The following is a 25,380-nucleotide window of genomic DNA, read 5'->3' as shown; positions in this document are numbered from 1 at the left end:
TTTACAAAAGCCACTGTGAATAATCAGTGAATCCCCTTTTCCCTAAGTTCAGCCACGTTTTGATGTAAGTTCCATACAGTTACGGCACCATCCACCACTAGTTGCTGCTACAAGTCAACTTTTAGGAAGTGAACGTATTGCAACGATCAGTATGAGTTAACTTGAACTGTAGCCAACTAGTTGCAAAGCAGTAACAGCATAGTTGGCTACAGAGTTCATGATATCAAAACTAAAGCACTAATTTTACATACTTTACAGTTTGCCCAGGGTAAAATGGTATCAATTATGCCCAAAATAATTTTCTGTTATTTATACAAACATTCCCCCCAAGTAATACACCTTCCGGTCATGTTATGAACAGGATGCCAAGAAAATGCTTCAGAACATGCAGCAAGGTTCAAATGTTACAAAACTTAAAAGGTACAAGTTAAAAACAAAAGGTAAAATGACTTGGAAATCAAACTATTTGCAATAGTTAATTAACAAGGAATGACAAAGTTTGAACCATGAATGTTGAAGGTTTGTACTTTACTCAATCTAATAAATGTACATGCACACTTCACAAGGTCACATTATGCATTATGAACAGTTTGCTCAGCTGCTACAACAGAGAACCTACCATCTCTAAACAAACTCAAGTCACGTGATTTTGCAACTCAAAGCATACCTTATATACTTCACTGAAGCCTCCTCGTCCAAGTAGATGTAGCAATAAATATCTATCATTCAATGTGGGGTGATCTTTGAATCTAAAAATAAATAATTTTAGTCTATATGAACATTGTGAAATCAGCCAAGTTTTCTGTACTTAACCTTTATTTGTATTGTGTTAAATGTGAACATGATCAAAATATCTATCTTGGAAACTTGACACTAAATATTGAAATGCCCATCACTAGGAATCTTGAAATGGAATCACTTAAGATCACCAAATTCAAAAAAATTGGGTAGGTTTTTGTTACTATGAAGGAAGAGGAAAAGTTCAATATTGGAGAATTAGCAATAATGACGTCAATATGCAAGCAGTTCAAACAAAGGAATTAAAAGTGGGTTGAATGACTAGAAGACAAAGGAGAGAATTATTTATAGTATCTTTATCAGAGAGGTAAAGAAACAATTTTAGACCAACAACAGCCAGGAATTGTAGCCAGGAGCAAATATAAAGGCACAACTGGAGACCTTTTCTGTGTAGGAGGAAAATTTGAACAATTCTTGTATTTAAGCTCTAAAATTGAACTGGAAAACATTGATAGAAGATAGGGAATGGAATTTCTTCCATTCAAGATTTTCTATCTTCATTTAACCAAGGAGAAAAGAACCTCTAGTGTTTATATTTTAAAGCTATATTCAGTTATTAAATGTAAGTTCTGATAAGCATCAGCTACACCAGGTAACAGCTTATGATGTAAAGACATGGCTGGTTGTTGTTAAGGTGGAAAAAGAGTCACTACTTGAAACTGAACAGACGTTCTGATATCTTTGCAATCAGAAACAAATACAAATTGCAAACCAGAGCATTCCATTTTAGAGTTATTATAATTTTTGCCAAAAGGCAAAGACCAGAGTAGTAGGTCTTGGATATGGGGGTGGGGGGGGGGGGGGGAGAGAAGAGGAGTATGTAGAGGGCAATGAGATAAAGTCCAGATGCCCTGAAACAGGGATGGCATTAAGAAAGTGATCCCAGAGAATCAAAAAGTCTAGAATAATGCCGCTTGCCTTTTTATATTTATATCATGGCCATCTGTGTCATCATGGGAAAAATTATAGAGGGGAAATGAAGGGATTATCAAGTCAGAACAGCAATCTGAACTGGGATGAATGAACGTAATGGACTTTCATTCTTTGCTTGCAAATCAGCAGTTAAAAATCAAGCTTAAGTAACTGTTCTGTCTGTTGAATAATTGCAAAGATCTTAAATTATATAACCAAACTGATCTGATATAGTCTACCATTTTAAAGAATCAAAATGTTTATACTATAAAAATAAACACAAGAAATGAATTTCAAATCATCAGAAATTCCTAGTAAAAGAGTAACGAGAGTGGATGCTTTGGAAATACAAATTGAAGTACAATGAAATACACTATCTGTAATATATAGAAATTTTATAAATTTACTACTAATGCAGTGAATAAAAAAAATCTCAAACAGGGAGAAGCCAGAGTTTCTGTGGTAAGCTATTGATGTAGCCATCTGGTGGACAGATTTCACAGGTTGACTCTCAACTCCTCTCTTCCTGAGCATAGCAGGAATAGAGCTCCCCTTGACCTCTTTCCCCTCTAAAGGTCTTCATATTCAACAGATCTCCCCCCGCAATTTCCCTCATCTTCATCAAAATGACACTACCAGATATCTTCACATCGCCTCCAATTTCAGCAGTCCAAAGATACTTCTTCCTTCGCAACTCCTTGGTCTACTTTTCTATCTCTTTCTCCTATTCCTCTTCTCATCGTGCTTTCCTATGTGACTGTTGGGAGATTAAATACGTTTTTTCTTTTCTTGCTCTCAAACCATATTTTCCCCAGATGAAATAGCAAATTAGATGCACTTCATCCATACTAGCACATTGCATTCATATGCGTTCCAGATGTGGTCTACTCTACAATGGTGGACCAAATATGAATTGGATGACCACTTTGTGAAGCATCTGCATTCATTTCTTCCTATTGACTGTCCCCAGTTCTCCATTCCTACCTGACCTGTCTATGGCTTCTTGCACTACTCTAATGAAGCTCAATATAATGAGAAGTAGGCAGGTTGCAACTTTCTGAACTCAAAATCACATATGGGAATTTCATTTTTCAGTCTGTATCATAACTGGACAGTTCTGCTGGTTTTCTATCTAAACTATAACTCAGTTTTTTTTTCACTGATACTGCACAATATGCTGATGATTTCCTGCAACTGTTACTTGTACTTCATTGCTTTTTTCCTTCATTTGTTATCTTTCTCCTCTCTCATTTCTTCATCAATTTATCAAGTAAGTGGCTTCATGAACAGCTCGTCACTTAGATGAACCTATACGTAACCATATAACAATTACAGCGTGGAAACAGGCCATCTTGGCCCATCTAGTCCATGCCGAATGCTTACTCTCACCTAGTCCCACCGACCTGCACTTAGCCCTAACCCTCCATTCCTTTCCTGTCCATATACCTATCCAATTTTACTTTAAATGACAATACCGAATCTGCCTCTACCACTTCTACTGGAAGCTCGTTCCACAGCTACCACTCTCTGAGTAAAGAAATTCCCCCTCATGTTACCCCTAAACTTTTGCTCCCTAAATCTCAACTCATGTCCTCTTGTTTGAATCTCCCCTACTCTCAATGGAAAAAGCCTATCCACGTCAACTCTATCTATCCCCCTCATAATTTTAAATACCTCTATCAAGACCCCCTTAACCTTCTATGCTCCAAAGAATAAAGACCTAACTTGTTCAACCTTGCTCTGTAGCTTAGGTGCTGAAACCCAGGTAACATTCTAGTAAATCTTCTCTGTACTCTTTATTTCGGTGACACCTTTCCTATAATTCGGTGACTAGAACTGTACACAATACTCCAAATTCAGCCTTACCAATGCCTTGTACAATTTTAACATTACATCCCAACTCCTATACTCAATGCTCTGATTTATAAAGGCTAACATACCAAAAGCTTACTTCGCCACCCTATCCACATGAGATTCCACCTTCAGGGAACTATGCACAATTATTCCTAGATCACTCTGTTCTACTGCATTCTTCAATGCCCTACCATTTACCATGTATGTACTATTTTGATTATTCTTACCAAAATGTAGAACCTCACACATAAGCATTAAACTCGATCTGCCATCTTTCAGCCCACTCTTCTAACTGGCCTAAATCTCTCTGCAAGCTTTGAAAACCTACTTCATTATCCACAACACCATCTGTCTTAGTATCATCTGTATACTTAATAATCCAATTTACCACCCCATCATCCAGTTCATTAATGTATATGACAAACAACATTGGACCCAGTACAGATCCCTGAGGCACACCACTAGTCACTGGCCTCCAACCTGACAAACAGTTATCCACCACTAATCTCTGGCATCTCCTCTCCAGCCATTGTTGAATCCATTTTACTACTTCAATATTAATACCTAATGATTGAACCTTCCTAAATAACCTTTCTTGCAGAACCCTCTCAAAGGCCTTAATGGTCCATATAGACAACATCCACTGCTTTACCCTCAACTTTCCTAGTAACCCCTTCAAAAAAATTCAATAACATTTGTCAAACATGACTTTCCATGCACAAATCCATGTTGACTGTTCCTAATCAGACCCTGTCTATCCAGATAATTACCCATCCTTTGTCTCCAATGTACATTATCCATCCTTTCCCAACCCCTCTACAACTTAAAACTAACTTGTTTTCTCTCATGCCCAGTTTTCTTAAAGGGTCTGAGACTTAAAGCATCTGTTTTCCTTCTCTTTCCACAGATGTGGGGAGAGCTGAAAATGTCCAGTATTTTCTGGTTTCTCAGATCTTTAGCATTTTGCATTATGCTTTTAAGTTACTTTACTCACAGCTATGGATATATTGTGACTGCATTCCAAAATATTGCCTGTGTCTGTGAAATACTTTGAAACAGATTTTAAAAAGCACTTCACATCTCAAGTTTAACATTAAATAACTTACTGTGAACTGTCTTCATTGTTTATTCGTTTAAGTTCACGTATGTGCAAATTTCTGACTCTCTCCAGTCTTTCAAGCTCAGCTTGAATCTCAGCTTCTTCCTGTTTACAACAAAGTAAAATAGTTGAACTACAGTCAAATCTAATCATTCATGCAAATAACTCATCTTTCAGGATATGTTGTAGCCCAGGCAATCCAGTTTATGTACGGACTTCAGCAGAGAATTTAAACTCAGGATCAATTGCCCAGTTTCAGAAATGAAAGAGTGTCATAATAATCTGTTGCTTAAATGGGTTTTCAAAAGAAGTTAACCTTTTTAAAAAAAAAATCACAAAAATTGTCAGTGGAATAAAGAAAAATATGTTCAACAAGAAAGATGATTAGAGAAAATGAACAGAGCCCACTAGAATCATAAATATAAGACAAGTGGTAGCCAGCAAGTCTGAGTGTTTTTATTATTTGTTAAGCAGATCAGTGTAACAAATTAAGGGGAAAATACAAGTTCTGCTGATGTAACTAAATTGGAGAATTACATACTGTACTGACAAAATGGGCAGACAGCTACCATACTAGAGTTGAAATGAGGGAATAATTTTCTGATGCCAGGACTAAAACTTTAAATGGAATATTTAAAATGAAGCATTTAAAAATATACAGATTCCAAATCTAAAAGGCAAAATAATGGTGACCATCACTTTTATCATTGATGGATGAAATTTACAAAAATTTTACTTAAATCACAGCTAGCATACCATTAAAATTCATTCAGATTAAGTAATGTAAAGCTGCAGTACGGATTCACTCTGATACTCCCAGGAAAGAGTGATTGGTTACTGATTGATTGATACTGTCAACAAAATTGAGAGAGTACAGAGAAGATTTACTAGAATGTTACCTGGGTTTCAGCACCTAAGTTACAGGGAAAGGTTGAACAAGTTAGGTCTTTATTCTTTGGTGCGTAGAAAGTTAAGAGGGGACTTGATAGAGGTATTTAAAATTATGAGGGGGATAGATGGAGTTGATGTGGATAGGCTTTTTTCATTGAGAGTAGGGCAGATTCAAACAAGAGGAAATGAGTTGAGTTAGGGGGCAAAAGTTTAGGAGTAACACGATGGAGAATTTCTTTACTTAGAGATTGGTAGCTGTGTGGAACAAGCTTCCAGCAGAAGTGGTAGAGGCAGGCTCGGTATTGTTATTTAAAGTAAAATTGGATAAGTATATGGACAGGAAAGGAATAGTGGGTTATGGGCTGAGTGTGGGTCAGTGGGACTAGGTGAGAGTAAGCATTCGGCACGGACTAGAAGGGCCGAGATGGCCTGTTTCCGTGCTGTAATTGTTATATGGTTATATTAACAATGAACAGGACATGAAAAGTTCATTCATGTTGTATTGGGACTATGAAGATTTTTTATCACAATGATTAAAAAAAACCAAGACAAATAGCAAATGCATTTTAAAACCTTAAATAAATAGTTATGGAATTCTTGGTCACAAAACACTATTAAACTAATGCACATAAATATTTGAGGAAATTAAGATATTTGATCATAAAAATGATATTACAAAGAGGGAATCATTAATTTTTTTCTGCTGTGCTTTCAATTTTGGGTACATATCATTAATTTCAATCTTCCCCTCTTGGATCCTGCCCTATCAGGAAGTTCACCAAGGGCACTTCTAACCTCCTATTTCACATAAAATTAATCAAAATTAACACACCTTCTTAAGATGTCCCAACCTAAGTTTGAAGATCTCTTCCTGTTCGTGGTATTCTGCTACTGTCAACCTAAATAAGAAAACCAAAAAAAAAATCAGAACAATGGAAGTATAATAGACAATACTTTAGATACTTTATTGATCCCAAAGGAAATTAGAGAGTCTCAGTAGTATTACAAGTGCACAGATATGCAAATATTAGAAGAGATGTAAGAAATAATAAAAAATAAGTTACCTCAAACAGTTTAACGGGGGGGGGGGGGGAAGAAGGTCATCACTTCCCTGGCTACAGATTGACTCATTATAGAGCTTAATGGCCAAGGGCAAGAACGACCTTATAGTACTCTTTGGAGTAGCACAGATGTCTTAGTCTATTACTAAAAGTGCTCCTCTGTTTAGCCAAGGCGGCATGCAGAGGGTGAGAAACATTGCCCAGAATTCCCAGGATTTTCCATAGGGTCCTTTCTTCTACCATAGTCTCCAGTGTGCCCAGTTTGTCTCCTATAGCAGAGCTAGCCTTTCTAATCAGATTATTGAGCCTGTTAGCATCACCCATGTTGATGCCATTGCCACTGCACACCACTGCATAGAAGATTGTACTGGCAACAACAGACAGCCAGAACATTAATAAGCTCAATAAACAAACTCTTAGATGTATAACATAGCAAACACTTTGAGGTTATTGTATGTTTTATTTTCATACTCAAAGTTTACTCCGTATCCACAATAACCAAGATACTTACAGATGATGACAATTAATAAAGCATCTATTTACTTCAATTCTTAAGATGATGAGATTAATCGTTTTTTTGTAGCATTGCTACTTGTAGCAGAATACTTTCTATAGCTTAAGATTAGCATGACTAGCACAAGAACAGCAAGTATTCTGAGACAAGCAGAAGTATTGCAACAACGTTCATGGTGTGCTGCATCTCACTCCTGGAATTTTTGCCAACTTGTTTATGCTTAAATGAAATAAAATGCAATTGCTCTACAAAGCACTTGCTTTTCTTGAGGATCTGAACTCAGCTATGATACTGCATCCATCTCATATCCATCAATGAGAAAACATAGCAGCCAAGGTTAAAATTGAAATGGCAAGGACATCAAGAGTAAGTATATTTATTATTAAAGTACATATATGTCAGTATATACAACCCTGAGATTCATTGTCTTGCAGACACACTCAATAAATCCATAGAATATAACCATAATAGAATCAAAAAAAGACTGCATCAGCTTAGGCATCTGACCAATGTGCAAAAGACAACAATGCGTGCAAATACAAAAACAATAAATAAGAAAGCATTAAATATCAAGAACATGAAATGAAGAGTCCTTGAAAGTGAGTCCATAGGTTTTGAGAATATTTCAATGATGGGGCAAGTGGTTAATTGAGGGGTAATATCTGGTGATGCGAGTCCCAAGGCTCCTGTACCTTCTTCCTGATGGCAGCAGCAAAAAGAGAGCATGTCTAGAATGGGGAAAAAATATGATCCAAGTGACTTTGACCGTGGAATTTGGTTGTGACTGGGTGGTTTGTGCATCTCAAACTGATCTCCAGGATTTCCATGCACAGCCTAGTTTACAGAGAATGATGCAAAAACAAACTCAAAATCCAGTGAGCAGCAGTTCTGTGGGTGAAATTGCCTTGTTAATGAGAGAGGTCAAAGGACAACAGCCAAACTGGTTCAAGCTGACAGCAATGCAACAGTTACTCAAATGACCACACATTAACCACATGGTGTGCAGAAGAGCATCTCTGAATGCACAACACATTGAACCTTGAAGTAGATGGGCTACAACAGAAGGCCACTCCCAGTTCCACTCCTGCGGCCACTAATAGGTATGCACTTGTACCTAATAAAGTGGCCACTGAACATATATATGCATATTCTCTGATTGGTGAAAAGATTGAGAAAGATTAAGCTTTGTATCAAAAGATGTACCTTACATATATGACTGACTCAGCCATCTAGAGAAGATTTCCATAAACAAGTTTTCCAAAAAATCAATGATTGATATTGTTGTGTGGCATTGCCCACAACATAGTTGGTAAAAACCTAACAAGACAATTAATAAAATTAAAAAAGAAACTTACAACTGTGGTAGATTTGGTCTAACAAATGGATCATTTTCTGCTCCATTTACAGCTTTTGCTTTGCGTTGTTTTATCTCAGAATTTGCGGAAGGGGTCTGCAAATTTTGAGTTGGTGGAGGCTTTCTCTTTGCTAACAATTTCCGTTGTCTTTCTATATCTTCTCTTTGTTGATTTATCCACTCTTGTTGTCTACATGAAAAAGAAGATATTAGTCTGTGAGCAAACTAGCAGCAATAATGATCATCTTCAATGCTTCTCAAAACAAGTCAGAGGATATAGTTTTTTATTTACAAGATTTCTTTTTGACATTAATACAAAGCTGTGGGAATTCTTCAACTGTGGTTAATATTAAAACAGAAAATGCTGGACCTTAAACAGCACCTTTGGTCCTTTCCCTTCAGCTGCATCTTGACCTGCTGAGTATTTCCAGCATTTTCTATTTTTATTTCAGATTAATAGCTGGAGGGGAAGAATACAAAGTGTGATGGTATGAAAGTAGCTTGAATAGATATAAATGGATATTATAAGGCATTAATTCAATGGGAGGTTCTGGATGAGTTTTACTTCAGTGGTGGGCAAGTTGTTGGAGAAAATCCTGATAGGCAGGATTTATGAGCATTTGAAGAGACATAATCTGATTAGGGATAGTCAGCATGGTTTTGTCAAGGGCAGGTCATGCCTTATGAACCTGACTGAATGCTTTGAGAATGTAACAAAACATATTGATGAAGGTACAGCAGTGGATGTAATGTTTACGGATTTCACTAAGGCATTTGATAAGGTTCCCCATGTGAGGCTTATTCAGTAAGTAATGAGGCACAGAATCCAAGGAGACCTTGCTTTGTAGATCCAGAATTGGCTTGCCCACAGAAGGCAAAAGGTGGTTGTAGATGGTTCATATTCTGCATGGAGGATGGTAACTAATGATGCTCTGCAGGGATCTGTTCTGGGACCCCTCCTCTTTGTGATTTTTAATATGACCTGGAGGAGGAAGTAGAAGGGTGGGTTAGTAAACTTGCTGATGACACAAAAGTTGGGGGTGTTGTGGATAGTCTGGAGGGTTATCAGAAGTTATAGCGGGACAGTGATAGGATGCAAAACTGGGCTGAGAAGTGGCAGATGGAGTTCAACCCAGATAAGTGTGAAGTGGTTCATTTCGGTAGGTCAAATTTGGAGACAGAATATAATATTAATGGCAAGATTCCTGGCAGTGTGGAGGATCAGCAAGATCTTGGGGTCCATGTCCATAGGACGCTCAAAGCTGCTGCATAAGTTGACAGTGTTGTTAAGAAGGCACCGGTGTGTTGGCTTTCATCAATCATGGGATTGAGTTCCAGAACCGTGAGGTAATGTTACAGTTATATAAGAACTTAGTTAGACCCCAACTTGGAGTACTATGCTCATTTCTTGTCACCTCACTACAGGAAGGATGTGGACTCTATAGAGATAGATGCAGAGGAAATTTACAAGCATGTTGCCTAGATTGGAGAGCATGCCTTATGAGAATAGGTTGCGTGAGCTTAGCCTTTTCTCCTTGATGTGATAGAGGATGAGAAATGACCTGATAGAGGTACAAGATGATGAGAGACATTGATCATGTCGATAGCCATAGGCTTTTTCCCCCCTAAGGCTGAAATGGCTAACGTGAGGGGGCATACTTTTAAGGTCCTTGTAAGTAGGTACAAGGGGGATGTCAGAGGGAAGCTTTTCCCCACAGAATGGCGGGTGTGTGGAACGCACTGCCAGCAATGGTGGTAGAGGCAGATAAAATAGGGTCTTTTAGGAGACTCTTAGATAGGCACATGGAGCTTAGAAAAAGAGGGCTATATGGTAGGAAAATTCTAGGCAGTTTCTAAGAGTAGGTTGCATGGTCGGCACAACATTGTGGGCTGAAAGGCCTGTAATGTGCTGTAGATTACTATGTTTCCAGGGATGGAAAGTGCAAAACAAAACAAAAAAAAAATCAAAAGATGATAGCTGTGGTTGAAAATAGTGAAGAGGAAAATGGAAAATATGATAAGAAGGGGGGCAGAAAGTATAAGCAAAGGTGAGAGGCAGAAAGTAAACCTAGAGGAAGCAAAATGATGAAAGATCAAAGTTTATGGTTCTTTATCTAATATACCTTAAATGTGTAAGTAGATGGACAATTTGAAGGCACAAAGGCAACAAAGCACTTCAATCTAACTAAACAAATGTGGTTGCAGCCTGTAAACTCAATATTCCAGGGAATCTAAAAATAGACAAAATGAAGGCAAGGTACTTTGATTAATCAAGGAAAATACAAGCTTAATGTGATATAGATGCTTAGGGACTGTGACTTGGAATCAGTTTATGTAGTATTAATGAATAGTAAGAGAAAGACAATTCTAAAACCCCCATAATGATCCTAGGGTGTAGCAAAAATGTTGAAATATTTAAAGGTATATAAAAAAGGAATTTCAAATTATCACCTATATAGTGATTTAACTGGATTAATCAAACTGTTAAGAGTAATTTGTGGAGTGTGAAGGGGATTGTAGCATGTCACAGATGTTAGATGGACATCTTGGTTGGGGTAAATGGCTCCAAGGATCCATTTTCAAACTGGACATGGCTATTTTAAATTTGGTCAGGATTCGAAGGTTAATAATATATGATGGGAGGTGGTAAGAATCCATGGGGAGCAATGATTATAACATAACAGAATTCTAGTTGAATACAGTTGAACAGAATACAGTTGAAGGGCAATCACCCAACATCCAAAAATCAAGGTTCTTAGAAGCAATTAAAGGCTGTTTCGAGTTGCTTGATGTGGACTGGATCAATAGGTCAAGAAACAGGATGTGAAATAACTCATTCATAATACTCACAAATCTAGTCCAATTATAAAGAGGGAATCCATGAATTATCCATGGTTAATAATGGAGGTTAATAAAAATAATAAAGACTACGTTATACAAAATGGCAGATATTAGTGATAGACCGGAAAACTGGGAACTTTACAAGAACCTGTAGCAAGCAGCTACAATACTAACAAGGAAGTAGAAACAATTATGAGAGAAATGCGGCTAGTAATAAGGGCAGCAAAGTCACCAGTTGGTTTATCACATAGAAGAGAAGATTTTTTTCAAGGATGTAACCAGTTGACTGACCCAAGGATCACTTCTTCACTCTTACCTTACTTAATAACCAGTGCAATAGGACAGGGTACAAAGTATCCTAGTTAGTTGACCATTTGAAAAGGCATTTTACAATGAGACTATTTGAAGTCTACAAGAAGATATAAATGGTTGAAAGAATCATGAGAAGTTGGGAGATGGAGTTTAATGGGGGTAGGGTTATGCACCTTAATAAGTTGAATCTAAAGGCAGACTGTATTCTTAATGAAGAATGCAGTTGAGTTTAGTACAGAGGGATCTAGGTGTACTTGTACACACACCACAAATTACAAAGTTAGTAGGCTGCTACAACAAATGGCTAGAAAAGCAGATTACATATTAGCCTGAGTTCAGAAATAGCGAAATATTGTTCTTGATTCTCATGTGGCTATAACTCAAGTACTATGCAGTTACACTATTCCTATTTAAGCATATTTCCAACCCAAAACACTGACAATATCTAAAGCTCTCCTCGTGCTGTTTGGCCCACTGAGCTCCTCCTGGCTTGTTGCTCTAGATTCCAGTACCAAGAGACCCTTGTGTCTCCATTTGGCTAATTCAAAGCCACAGTGTCACCCAGCAAGCATTGAAGACCAGTTGACAAAGAAACATAGAAAACCTACAGCACAATACAGCCCCTTCGGCCCACAGTGCTGTGCCAAACATGTACTTACTTTAGAAATTACCTACAGTTACCCATAGCCCTATATTTTTCTAAGCTCTATGTACCCATCCAGGAGTCTTTTAAAAGACCCTGTCATATCAGCTTCTACCATTGCTGCCAGCAGCCTATTCCACGCACTCACCACTGTGTAAAAAAAAAACTTAGCCCTGACATCTCTTCTGTATCTACTTCCAAGCACCTTAAAACTGTGCCCTCTCACATTAGCCATTTTAGCCCTGGGAAAAAGCCTTTGACTATCCACACAATCAATGCCTCTCATCTTATACACCTCTATCAGGTCACCTCTTATCCTCTGTCGCTCCAAGGGGAAAAGGCCGAGTTCACTCAACGTATTCTCATAAGACATGCTCCCCAAACCAGGCAACATCCCTGTAAATTTTATCTGCACCCTTTCTATGGTTTCTACATTCTTCCTGTAGTGAGGTGACCAGAACTGAGCACAATACTCCAGGTGGGGTCTGACCAGGATCCTATACAGCTGTAACATTCTCTTGGCTCTTGAACTCAATCCCACAGCTGATGAAGGCCAATGCACTGTATGCCATCTTGACCACAGTCAGCAGCTTTGAGTGTCCTATGGACTCAGACCCCAAGATCCCTCTGATCCTCCACACTGCCAAGAGTCTTACCATTAAAACTATATCCTGCCATCATACTTGACCTACCAAAATGAACCACTTCACACTTATCTGGGTTGAACTCCATCTGCCACTTCTCAGCCCAGTTTTGCATCCTATCGATGTTCCGCTGTAACCTCTGACAGCCCTCCACATTATCCATAACACCCCCAATCTTTATGATATCAGTGGACTGGAGTTTCAGCTATATATAATATCCTGCGCCATTTTATTTACACTGAATTTATATGGGCTTGTTCACGGACAGACAGGGTGGGGGCTGCACCTCAGGACTCTCATTATGTGATTGAGACCCGTGACCTTGTATGTGCTTACTGAGAGAGACTTTTGGTAATGTGTCTGTACCTCGACCCTGTAGTAACACTGTCTCGTTTGGCTGTATTGAGTATTCATGCACAGTTAAATGACAATTAAACTTGAATTGAATAGTTACAAAAATCAGGTGGTGGTTTCAATTGCAGAGGAACCACCTTGTGCAGAGGGTAGTGAATTTTTAATTCTCTACCCTGAAGAGCCGAGAAAGCTATATCCTTGGAAGCTTAAAAAAAGTATATATTTTTTAAATTTAGGGACTGTGGAGAACTGGCACTGAAGAGAAGATAAACCCTGCAGTAGATATGCAGAATGGTATAGAAAGCTAAAGGGGCTGAATGGCCAATCCTCATACTCTAATGTTCTTTTGTCCTATTCTTGTACTATTAGTAACAATATCAAGGTAGATTGGATTTAATACCTACTTAAAGGTAACCAACATCCAAGAGAAAGCAACTAGAAACTTATATGGAATATACTGGAATATCCCATCAAGAGAGGAAATAGGTCAAAGAGCATGTATACATGAGGGGAAACAGGTGGAGGACAATGCGTAATTAGGCAACTGTTGAAAGCAGATAAATGGGAAAAAAAGAAAATGCACATACTTTACGAGATTCTGAAAAGCATAGCCATCAGTCCATTGCTCAGTGAATGAAGCACCATGTCGGACAGTAGTGAAATGCCCCAGACGTAGTCTGTCTTGCATACTCTTCTCTCTGCTGGATTGCTTTTCTTGTTTACTCTAAAATACAAAACCTATCTTCAGTAAATTGTATTTTCTAAACATTATAATGCTTTCTTATTTAATGCTTGCAACAAAAAATGACTGCTGATAAATTGAGTAAAAAAGTATACCATATCATGGTTTAACTAAAGCAAGTATATTTGACCACTTATACTAAACTACAATTACACACTCACATGAAGTACTCGATGTGATGAACATGGGGTGCAATCAGAGACAGTGATCTGGGATAGAATTACTTAGAAATATGAAATTCAGTGCAAGAAATCAGGTAAATCGGCCTACCTTCCAGTTAATGAGAAATGATCATGTACAAAAATAATACTTTTAAGCATAGCAGAAATTTATTTCGCCTAAGTTAGCTAACACTGGGGAACTTGGTATCTAATGCAAAATTTAGAATGGGGAGATCAGGAAAAGTGCTTCAAGATTATTGTTTATAACAAAAACAGTAAAATGACTGTTCTTTCTACAAGGGCATACACTTGTGAAAATTTTCAGATTTTCACAGCATAAATTGCCATATTATAGAAAATTACAAGACTACTTATTTAGACAATTAAGAAGCCAAGAATTGTGAAAGGGTTGAGGGCAGAAATTGTTGGGCATGCTCAAAAAGAGAAGTTTAAATGCAAATTTATATACAGCTTTAAAAAAGGGAGAAATGTATGCAAGACAATGGAAATTATACTTAAACACATCTCCTATTAGACCCTGTCTGTTCTGGGTAGTACATCCAGGAAGGCTATGGATATGCGCAATTCAAATTTATCATGTTGAAATTGGGGGTAAAATGGCTAAATTAAGAACATATGAATTAAATAGATTTTTGCACCTCATAGTTTGGAAAATTATGAGACCTTAAATGAACACTTCAGAATAGTTTAGTATCTAATAACAAAGAAACTACTTGTTCTGAAGGGGTATGCAGAACAAGGTGTCAAAAGCTCTTAAAATTAGTCCTGTATCATGTTCAATGCTCAGTTATTGCTTCTTCACATATGCTATTGTGTAAATCTGTAATGCATCCCCAGAAAAAGGTCAAATGAAAAATTCAAAAATGAAAATGATATTTTTGTGAGGGTTTCACAGGGCAATGAACCAGGACAGTAAAAGCAGTCAGGAAACAAATCATTCATGAATTAATGGAATGACAGAACAAAGTCATTAAATTGAATAGATTTCTTCTGTTGCAGTGCTCATAAAATAAAGTTATGATTCTTACTTTTTCAATCAGTAATTTTTTGCTCATCGTCATACACTTATTTAACCGTTCTTTGTATTTTTCAAGGAGCTTTTGCTGTTCATCTATCTGCCTCCTTAGATCACAATTGGCCTGTCAAAACATATATTATAGTTGCATGTTATGTTAGGGACAATATATAATAAATATTTTCACAACCAGAAACACATTTATAATCAGCATAAAAACTGCAAGAAGAAATTTAGTAAATGACAATTATCTAACCATCTATGAACTTATAACAAAAAAAATCACTGGAATATTTATATTACAATATAGCAAAAAACTGAGGAAATCTAACCCAATCTTTCAAGTTAATTCCCTAACAAGTTTTTACTTAAGGACAGAATATCTGCAAATTATGCTGATGGGCAGTTTTCAATCAATTAGTTTGAGAGAAGCTAGGAAAAACATTTCACTTTTTAAAATCAAAACTGACAAGTAATTTTTAAATACAATTCCATATATTCATGCAAGTAGTAACAAATAGCACAGAAGCTTAAACTTCTGCCCATCTTTTATCCAAACAGAATATTTGAAAAACTATGACTCATCAACATGGTAAGATGTTGTAACAACTGTTCAGATTTTAGAAAACAAGCTAATATGTGAAAGTATTACTGATATTCCTGCAAGATGTAACGGCTACATCACATACAAGATTTTAGAGTCACTAATTATCCAGATTTGAATTATTTGAATACAGATAGTTATACAGGTTTTTGCATTCAATACAGATTAGTAGATTAAATTGTTAACCAGAGTACTTACTCGTAGCAAGTCATCTATTCTACCTTCCTTCTTCTCAAGGTCTAGATTCTTATTACTTTCCAGTGCAGCTAGTTTTCCCAAGGTAAGTTCAGTCTTTATAAAATCAAAGCATTAAGAACAATAGATGATGCCCATATGTCTAAAGCACACACACATACACAGCAAAAAAAATTCTCTATAGGGGTCCCCACATTATTTAATCTATTAATTGTAAATAAAGTATGATTAAATTAGAATTGGAGAATACTTAAATACTAGGAGGAATAAATTTCAATTGGATATGCCGTTAAAATTACATGATAAACATGATACAATGAAGCATAACACTAATAAATTTTCAAAATAGGTTTGAAAACATAACTAGTTGAATTAATACAAGTAAAAGAAAAGAAACAACTTAACAAGGGAAGAATGAATCAATAAAAATCAGGTAGATGGACAGCTGGCGTAGTTTTCCCTCCGGTCAAAATGAGAGCCATATAGTTCAAAGGAGATATGTGGGGCAGATTTTTATTTTGTTTAGACAGAGAATGGTGGGAGCCTGGAATGTAGTGCCAGGAGTAGTGGGCAGGCAGATACAATAAAGGCATTAAGTGGCTCTTAGATAGGCACATGGATATGCAGGGGAGTGATAGAATCATGTGCAGGCAGAAGTGTTTGGGTGTCATTAACTTAATTAATTGGGCACAACATAATGGACCAAAGGGCTTGTTCTTGTGCCACAGTGCTCTATGTTCCGTCCATAAATCTACAAATTTGTCGACAACACAACTATTATTGGCAGAATTTCAGATGGTGATGAGGCAGCAAACAAGAGCAAGACAGCTCAGCTGGTTGAGTGTTTTTGCAGCAACAAACCTGCACTCAACATCAGTAAGACCAAGGAATTGACTACGGTCTTCAGGAAGAGGAATTCAGGAGAACACACACCAATCCTCACTGAGGATCAGCGTGAGCAGTTTCAAGTTGCTGGGTGTCAACATTTCTGAGGGCCCAACATATTGATGTGGCTATTTTTCATTAGGAGTTTGAGATTTAGTATGTCACTAAAGACACTCACTCATTTCTACAGATGTACCACGGAGGGCATTCTAATTGCTTGCATCATCACCTGGTATGGAGGGGCCACTGCATATGATCAGAAGAAGCTGCAGGAAGTGGTAAACTCTGCCAGCTTCATCATGAGCACCAGTCTCCCCAGCATCCAGGGCGCCTTCAAAAGGTAATACCTCAAAAAAGCAGCATCTGTCATTAAGGACCCCCAACACCTGGGCATGCCCTCTTCACATTGCTACCATTGAGGTGGTGAGCCTGAAGACACACACCACCTTTCAGGAACAATGTTTTCCCCACTTTCAGATTTCTGAATGGACAGTGAACCCATGAACACTACCTCAGTACTTTTCCTCTTATTGCACGACTCACTGGATTTAATTATTTAAATATATACTTATTGTAATTTGTAGTTTTTATTATGTATTGCAGTGTACTGCTGTCACAAAACAAATTTCACAGAAAATGCTAGTGCTCTAAATATCGCAGCAATAAATCCAGTTCCTCTAACAAACCATGACTCCCTGCCCTCCCCCAACACAATTCTGCAGTCAGTACCATATTAAATTTGGAAAACTAAAATCTGCTGTGGTCAGCTGAAGCAAATAGCAAAAGGATCCACTACCACCCCACCATTCTAGCACATTACCCTCCCATTAACTTACTTTTGATCAGAAACAAAATGGATTTCCTCTTATAGCCCAAAATAGCTCAGTTAACATACCTGAGTAGTCTTGCAGGAGACAGAAATTAACTTTGGCTGTAAAGCAGAGAGATCCGCAAATGCTAATGCAGTTGGAGATGGACTATTCTGCCGAATCTACAACAAAATAAGACTGAATTTTACACTAATGCACTGGTTGCCATGCATATTACTGCCAAGGGGCAAGTAAAATGCACACAAATTGTAAGCAAATGAGAACCACATATTCAACGATTTTAAAAACAGGTCAGTCACCACCATGGGCTTTTGAATGTTTCATTGAAAGCAAAGTTGCAATTTCAGGGTTTCTGTGTAGATTTGTATTTAAATTACTAATTTAAATTCCCCTCACTCATTTCAGCATTACCTTCACAAAGCTAGTTCTACTACTGAGTTATTCATTTGTAATATTAACTTTTCTCTCTCCACAGATACTGTCTGCTCTGCTTGGCATTTTCAATATTCTACTTTTGGTCTTAGTTTGTTATGGCAGTACTGACCTGCATTTCACAGCTATTAGAGTCATCAAAAGCAGAAAAGTAGAAATAGGTAATTCAGTCCTTCACCGTTCTCTTTAGCCATTAAACAATATCCAACTTCTTGAATAGAGTTAATAGTTTAGCCTCAGTCTTGTGGCACAGAATTCCACAAATTCATCAATATTTAAGTGAAGAAATATCTCCTCACCTCCTTCCTAAATGGCTTACCCCACAGGTTGTAACTCCCACCTCCGGGGTTCCTCACCACTGGAAGTATCTGTCCTGCATCCTGCCTATTGTGTCAGGACATTACAAGTTTCAATGAGGTATTCAACTCAAGAGAATAAAAGCCAATTATCCTGGTCTCTCTGGATTTGCCAGTTCTGCCATCTGAAGAATCAATCTGGTTAACCTTTGTTGCAGGCTCCCCATAAGCAGCGAAAGCAGGGATTCCCAAAATTTTTTATGGCATGGACTCTTATGCTAAGACATCCATGGACCCCAGATTGGGAACCCCGAGATAAGGAGATCAACACAGCAGGGTGTGGTCTCACCATGGCTTTGTACAATTGCACTATAACCACTGTACATAATTTCTGTCAGTAAGATCAACATATCATTTGCTTTCTGAACTAATTGCTGAACCTGTGCACTTACTTTCAACAACTGTTTCACTGACCTTCCTCTTTCTCTAATCTCTCACTGTTGTGATACTAATCCACCTGTGTTTGTCAGCCACATGGATTATCTCACATTTATTCACATTACACTGCATCTGTTCACTTAACCTGTCCGAATCACATTCAAATCTGTATCCTCCTCACAGGTCACAGTACCACCCAGCTTTGCTTCATTGCAAGCTTGGAGATATTACATTTAATTCCCTAATCTACATATGACCTTGTTTTCTAACTCCCTGCATTGTTCAAGACTATCAACTGAGATAATTTGTAAAGAACACATCACATTGAATAATCTGAAGTGTCTGAATCGAAAACATCGACTGTTCATTCCCACCCATAGATGCTCTTGTTGTGTGTATTGCTCTAGATTTCCAGCATCGTGACGACGACAAATCGGGCCTTACTCTATCAAATGGCCCAATCCATTCTCTCCACCCCTCCAACTCTCATTACCCACCCTGCAAAACTACTGCACTTTCTTACTTTTTCAATTCTAGTGAAGGCCTGTGGTGTTCATGCTGTATTGCATTCCACTGATGCTGAATTGTTGATTGATTCCACCATTGTTTCTATTCCATTAAAAGCTCTTCCCTTTCCTTAAAAAAAAAATCAACGTCTCTGGAAAATTCCAACCAGCTTCCATTTGTGCAGCTGACAACAAATTTACTCATTATTTGATGAAACACTTCCAATCTAAATTAAGATTCTTTTCCCCGGATCCTGATCAGAATCCAACTCTATCCACTACTGCAAAATCAAGCTGAATAAGATCATTTCAGGGGCATCCCCTGCAATACAGCTCTCTTCTATGCTGGAACAATAAATGAAAAGGATCAATACATCAGTCAACTTTCAATTTTCCCAATATTTCTGATGTCCACAAATTCCAATCTGTCCACACTTCTTACTCCTATGCTTGAACTTGGTTAGCTTTAAGTCTGTTCTCCCAAAATATTAAATGTAAAATCTCAAACCCATCTGCAAACTCCTTTCAGCAACATCACCACAAATGAATGCATCTCCTCCTCAAACCTTAGCTTTCCAATTCTCCCACACTACTAATCTCTTCTGTCACTTCAACCCTGGTGCCTAGAAAATCTCAAACAACTTCACATCATCTTTTTATCTTGTTAAACATTAAAATCTCTCCTTTTCAGTTCAGTGAATTTCAGTCACTTAATTTCTGTAAACATATAGCACATATTCTACACTTTGAAGTGCCTGAAGAGTTTTATGCATTTTTACATGCTGCATAAACTCCATTTCACTGACAGTAATCAGGTTATAGAACACCAGGTTATTGCAGTGCTCAGGAATCTATTTGAAGGACTTCTAATTGTGGTTCAATTTGGGCCATCTTCTGATTATCCTTACAAGATTACCAGTAAGGAAAATACAGGCAATAACAGCATCTAACTAGTACTTAATTCTGTTCACTGTTCATGCTGTTCTTTAGTTATACAATTTCAAGTTAAAGTTTAATTGCGATTCAACCATACATCAATACTGCCAAATGAAACAGTGTTCCCCTGGGGCCAAGGTGCAAAACACAGTACCAATAGTACACAGCACACACAAGCAGTGATTGATAAATTTTTGGCTTAAGGTAGAAGGAGATGAGTTATATAGCTCTCGTTACATGCACATGCAGTTCAACTCTGAGTGATTATGCAGAAAGTTTGAAGTTAATAACTCATCGGGGTGATTGATAAGTTTGTGGCCTGAGGTAGGAGGAGATGAGTTACTAACTTCAAACTTTCTGCATAATCACTCAAAGAGTTGAACTGCATGTGCATGTAACGAGAGCCATCTTACCTGCTCCGCTTTTTGATTTAATTGAAAACCAGACAGGGTAACCAACAGGGGTATGATGCCCTTCTAATTAACATGTATCTGGAACTTGGGAGAAAATTACTCAAAATAATCACTTTCAGATGTGTATTTTGAGTTATGGTATCTTGCATATTGCTATTTATAGTGTTTTCCATCATTACTAGTTCATTATTTTTTAAAATATCAAGTTCGTTCAGATTGCAACCAAAACAATCAATTTCAAGAGGCAGAGTGGAGTAATGATGGCACTAAACGGTGACACCTTTGCTTGCATGTTCGGAAACAGCTCTATTTCCATCTCAAACATCTTCAAAAGAACCCTGAAAGGGAAAAGTAAAGACTCTGACCAGGAGTTGCATGCTGACTTCATTTCTTTGCGGAAATGGGACCCGCTCTTGAGGTTTCATAACTAGCTGTTGTTGTTTGGCACGCCAAGGGCTCGGCCTAAGAGTCCAACTCAGATATAGAAGCCTAGGATCTAGGGGCTCTGGAGACGAGCGGATCGAGGGTCGGTGTCACGGCAGGGGACCCATGTGTTGTCAGGGGAGTCAGAATATCTATGGCTGAGTCCTTGGAGACCTGAGATCTTTTGGCACAGAGCTTGAAAAAAGTGACATAACGGACTTTTAACATCATAAACCAGTGAGTTGTTTATTATGTCCCCTGCTCGCTGGGAAAATTGAGGCACCTCTTTCTCCCTTTTGGGGGGGGGGGGGGGCAGGAGAGACAGAGACACACTGTGGTATGTTGTATACTGGGTGAAATGCGAAGTCTTTTGGGGTAACTGCAAGTCTGTGTTTTTGCTATTGCTTTGCTCATGCTTGAGTGCTCGGTGGCAGGTGCCGATGCTTTTTTTTGCCAGTGGGGAGAGGAGGGATTGGTGCTTACTGCTACTTACGCGCGGGAGGGAGGAGAGCTTAGGGGGTACTTTGGGGTTCTAATATTTAATTGTCGTTTATTTTTGGGGCACTCCTCTGTTTTCATGGATGGTTGCAAAGAAAAATCATTTCAGGATGTATATTGTATACATTTCTCTGACATTAAATTGGACCTTTGAACTTTTACTGTTTTTCTCCCTCCCCAGTTTTCCTTAATACAATGATGCATACAACGATTACTAGGCCAATGCAGCTTAACTACTGAAGGAATATATTTTAAATTATTTTTCACTTCCTTCTTTCATTCTTAAGGATATAACTCCCAGATATTCTAGCTAATACTTAAAATTCACCAAGAAACAAAGTAGTAACACTTAATCCACCCAAAAACTACAACATGCAGATCACTACAAGGGTGTTCAGCCTTGTTGACAGCTTAAATTGAATTTTTAAACTTACAGATGAAGTGGCAGAGTGAGAGAAGGAATTCTGAGGAGATCGAATTGAAGGTGGCACACCTCTTACTGGACTGGTACCATTGCCTCCTGTATACTGAGAAAATCAAAAGGAAAATCTTAAGTGTAATTGCAACAATTTTGAAATAACATTCAAAATATTGAATTATTATTATTATAGGAAATAATTTCTTTAGGAAATTAATTCTGCTTAAATTGAAACAATGTGATTTGTAATCATGTATCTAAAGACATCTTCTGTGACCAGCAAATTAAAAATGCCATCAATTATTAAAAATTATGAATTTTCCAGAGATAAACTTAAATTGATTAAGGAAATCAAAATTGTAAATCTTTGACTAAGATCTATGAATCATCTTACATCAAAATAGTCACTGATTTTATGTCCTCTTGCATTGGTTTTACCTGAACAAAAGAAACAAAAATGAATCAGATTATATACTGCTGAGTGAAATTATCGTGTTATTTCTTCAATCCTTTACAATTTACAGGATACATGTTCCATCACAAAAGAAAACAAACTAATTTTTGTGAAGATTACTAACTGAAGTTAGTCAATGTAAATATGCACAATGGAGTTCAAGGTGCTCCCTTTATACTTATCAGCCGAATTGAGTAGTTATAATTTACATATTTTCAGGATTCAAGGCAATACACAGTTTCAATAATACTGTAGATTACATTACTAGCAGAATAGATCACTCTTAGAAATGCAGTTTATTATAAAAAGGTCACTATGAAATCATCAAAATCTACCTACAATTTAGCCTGCTGAATTCAAGCACTAGGGAAAGATAATGAATATGCTAGTAATGTAAACCTTCAAAAATCTTGTTACCTGCGTGACCTAAATCTCTAGCTTGGTGATGATAACACATGCACAAGAAATAGTTCTGTAAATTTGAATAAGATGAGAATGTGAACCAGTCTCTATTTGATTACCTTCCTATAGGTTTTTTTAAAAAAAAAACAATATTACTGAATAATTTCAAACCCAGCACTTCAGTTTAGAAATGTATACATCTTAAAAAAAAATTGCCATCCGCATTTCTCAGGTTAGGTACCATCTGTTAAGGACAAATGCCATGCATAGTTGAAGTTTCAGATTAATAATCTTTTCTCAACACTGGAAAAAGTTAGAAATACAAGTAGTTTAGGTTGCAAAGTAAAGGTACATAAAAAACGAAGTAATAAAATCTACATTAGGATGGAGACCAGGAGAAACTGATGGCACAAAAAGCTTTAGTGCTATCTGGAGGAGATTGATGAAAGTATGTTTAGAGTGTAATAGGAGACAATAAATCCAAATACTCCAAGAAGGAACAGGGGCGAAAAACAATACTGGAAATACAAAGCATGAGGGAGAACTGTGAAATTGAGTAAAAACAGAGTCCTAAAAGGCTATGTGTCAAATTGAGCATGTATGGCATCCATTAATCTCGCGAGACCATGGATCTGTGCCTGGAAAGCCTTCTCCAGGGTGCAGGCCTGGGCAAGGTTGTATGGAAGACTGGCTGTTGCCCATGCAGCAAGTCTCCCCTCTCCACATGCCATCGATGTTGTCCAAGGGAAGGGCAAGGGCCGATACAGCTTGGCACTAGTGTTGTTGCAGGAGTTGCAAGAATGAGGTTGAAGACAACATTGGACTGCCTTAGGGACTCCAGCTCCAGATTTGTCCTCAGGGTTTATTCCTGAAGCCTTTCCCATGAGTGGGTATGGCCACAAGGCAGCGGAGGTTTGAAATCAGAGTTTTCTCTCTCTTAGATGGACTGCCTTCCCAGGCTGACAAGCTCCATCTACCTGCACTGAGCATACGGCTTCATGAAACAGCACATCATGCTAAAAACAGACAATGGAGTGGGGTGGAGAATTGAAGTGACATAACTTGGGAGCCCTGTCACCAGTGTAGAGTGAACAGAGGGCTGTTCATAGAGTGATCACCCAATGTGTGTTTAATTCCTTTAATGCAATGATGATCATATTATAAGCATTAAATGTAATATACTAAATTGTAAGTGTTGTAAGAAATTCACCATTTCATCTAGGAGTGTTTAGATTTTAAGAACAAAGGATGGATTGAAAAGAAACAATTGATGCATCTCCTGCATTTATACACTAAGTTGCCATGAGAGGGGCAATGGGTGTTTGTGAAAATGGAAGAACAGCATGTGTTACTACTTAAAATTCTCAGATTAAAACTACAAACCAACTTCTCTTTTGGAAAAAAATGTTGTGAACGTTCCTTCTGATTAAAACAATTGAAATCTGCCCAGCACTTGGAATTTGCAAAAAACGTATTGAAATAAGTGCATCATCTCCACACCTGCAAACATTTTTCTTTTTGCATCTCTCTTACCTTGACTATTATCACTCTGGCTGTCTGCCTTCCGCTTCCTTCCTCTTGCAGAATCTGATGGCTTTTTTTCTGGGGTCTGAAGGAATAGTAGTCACAATGGAACTATTACAATCATAGGCAAAGGCACATTCTATAGAAAATTCTACCTAGTATTTAAATAGACTTTACAACTGGGATCCAACACAAAATGATAACTGGAATTACTAGGACAAAGTAAACAATGCTGCATCATCCAGCTCTATGGTCTACGTCCAAAATTAAGTTTGCACAGTTGTTTGCAATTCTAATAGTACTAGTGAGACAAACCGATGAGGGATTTACTGCTGGATTCCATTAATTCCTAGTGAATACATTATATTTGGGCACAATACCTCAGTTGTAAATGAAGGAATAATTGGCCTGTACTTATAAGCCTAACCAATATCCAATGATCCTTGCTTTAATGGGAGCATGTTAACTCTAGAAAAAATATTAATTACATATATTATAGATAAAAAGCCACTTCTCTAGGTTTTAATGAACTTAGTAAACTTAATTTATTTTAAATATAATTGTGAGATCAAAACCAAATACTATGGATTTACCGGATACATGCCACTATTGCAACATTACAGAATAAAAAAATAATTCTTGTTTGTCCTACCAAAGGTTGCAAAACATACTCCGATAAAAATCAGAATATCAGAATTAATATTTGGGAAAATATAAGCTATGTCTTGGAATTGTTGGCCTGATCACAGGTAGAGCCCCACATTAAATCAAATAATTTAGTCTGGAAATTCATTTCACTAATATTTCAGATTTCCTTCCATTTTTAGCACTCATACCATTTATTTTGTAATTATTGCCATGTTAATCAGGAAAAAGATTTTCTCCTCTGACATAACTAAATTACTGAAAA

At 37.4% G+C, this 25,380-nt stretch overlaps 1 protein-coding gene across 12 annotated transcripts in view; it reads right to left on the bottom strand.

The window, feature by feature from the left end:
* LOC132392553 (serine/threonine-protein kinase tousled-like 1) overlaps positions 1 to 25,380 on the bottom strand; it is a 144,358-nt gene that overhangs the window by 40,008 nt on the left and 78,970 nt on the right. For all 12 annotated transcript variants that reach the window (XM_059966566.1, XM_059966569.1, XM_059966567.1 and 9 more), the window contains 11 exons: positions 24,480 to 24,555; positions 22,485 to 22,528; positions 22,107 to 22,199; positions 17,796 to 17,891; positions 16,019 to 16,111; positions 15,230 to 15,340; positions 13,865 to 14,001; positions 8,485 to 8,673; positions 6,387 to 6,453; positions 4,671 to 4,768; positions 668 to 749 (listed from right to left, as the gene is read on the bottom strand). In XM_059966566.1, the coding sequence (XP_059822549.1) occupies positions 668 to 749; positions 4,671 to 4,768; positions 6,387 to 6,453; positions 8,485 to 8,673; positions 13,865 to 14,001; positions 15,230 to 15,340; positions 16,019 to 16,111; positions 17,796 to 17,891; positions 22,107 to 22,199; positions 22,485 to 22,528; positions 24,480 to 24,555 (1,086 nt within the window). The remainder of the gene's footprint in view (positions 1 to 667; positions 750 to 4,670; positions 4,769 to 6,386; positions 6,454 to 8,484; positions 8,674 to 13,864; positions 14,002 to 15,229; positions 15,341 to 16,018; positions 16,112 to 17,795; positions 17,892 to 22,106; positions 22,200 to 22,484; positions 22,529 to 24,479; positions 24,556 to 25,380) is intronic.

Source organism: Hypanus sabinus, chromosome 4 (assembly GCF_030144855.1).
Source record: "Hypanus sabinus isolate sHypSab1 chromosome 4, sHypSab1.hap1, whole genome shotgun sequence".
In the NCBI taxonomy this organism is placed as follows: domain Eukaryota; kingdom Metazoa; phylum Chordata; class Chondrichthyes; order Myliobatiformes; family Dasyatidae; genus Hypanus; species Hypanus sabinus.
The sequence above is the reverse complement of the archived record's forward strand: the minus strand, read 5'-3'. Positions and strand labels throughout refer to the sequence as shown.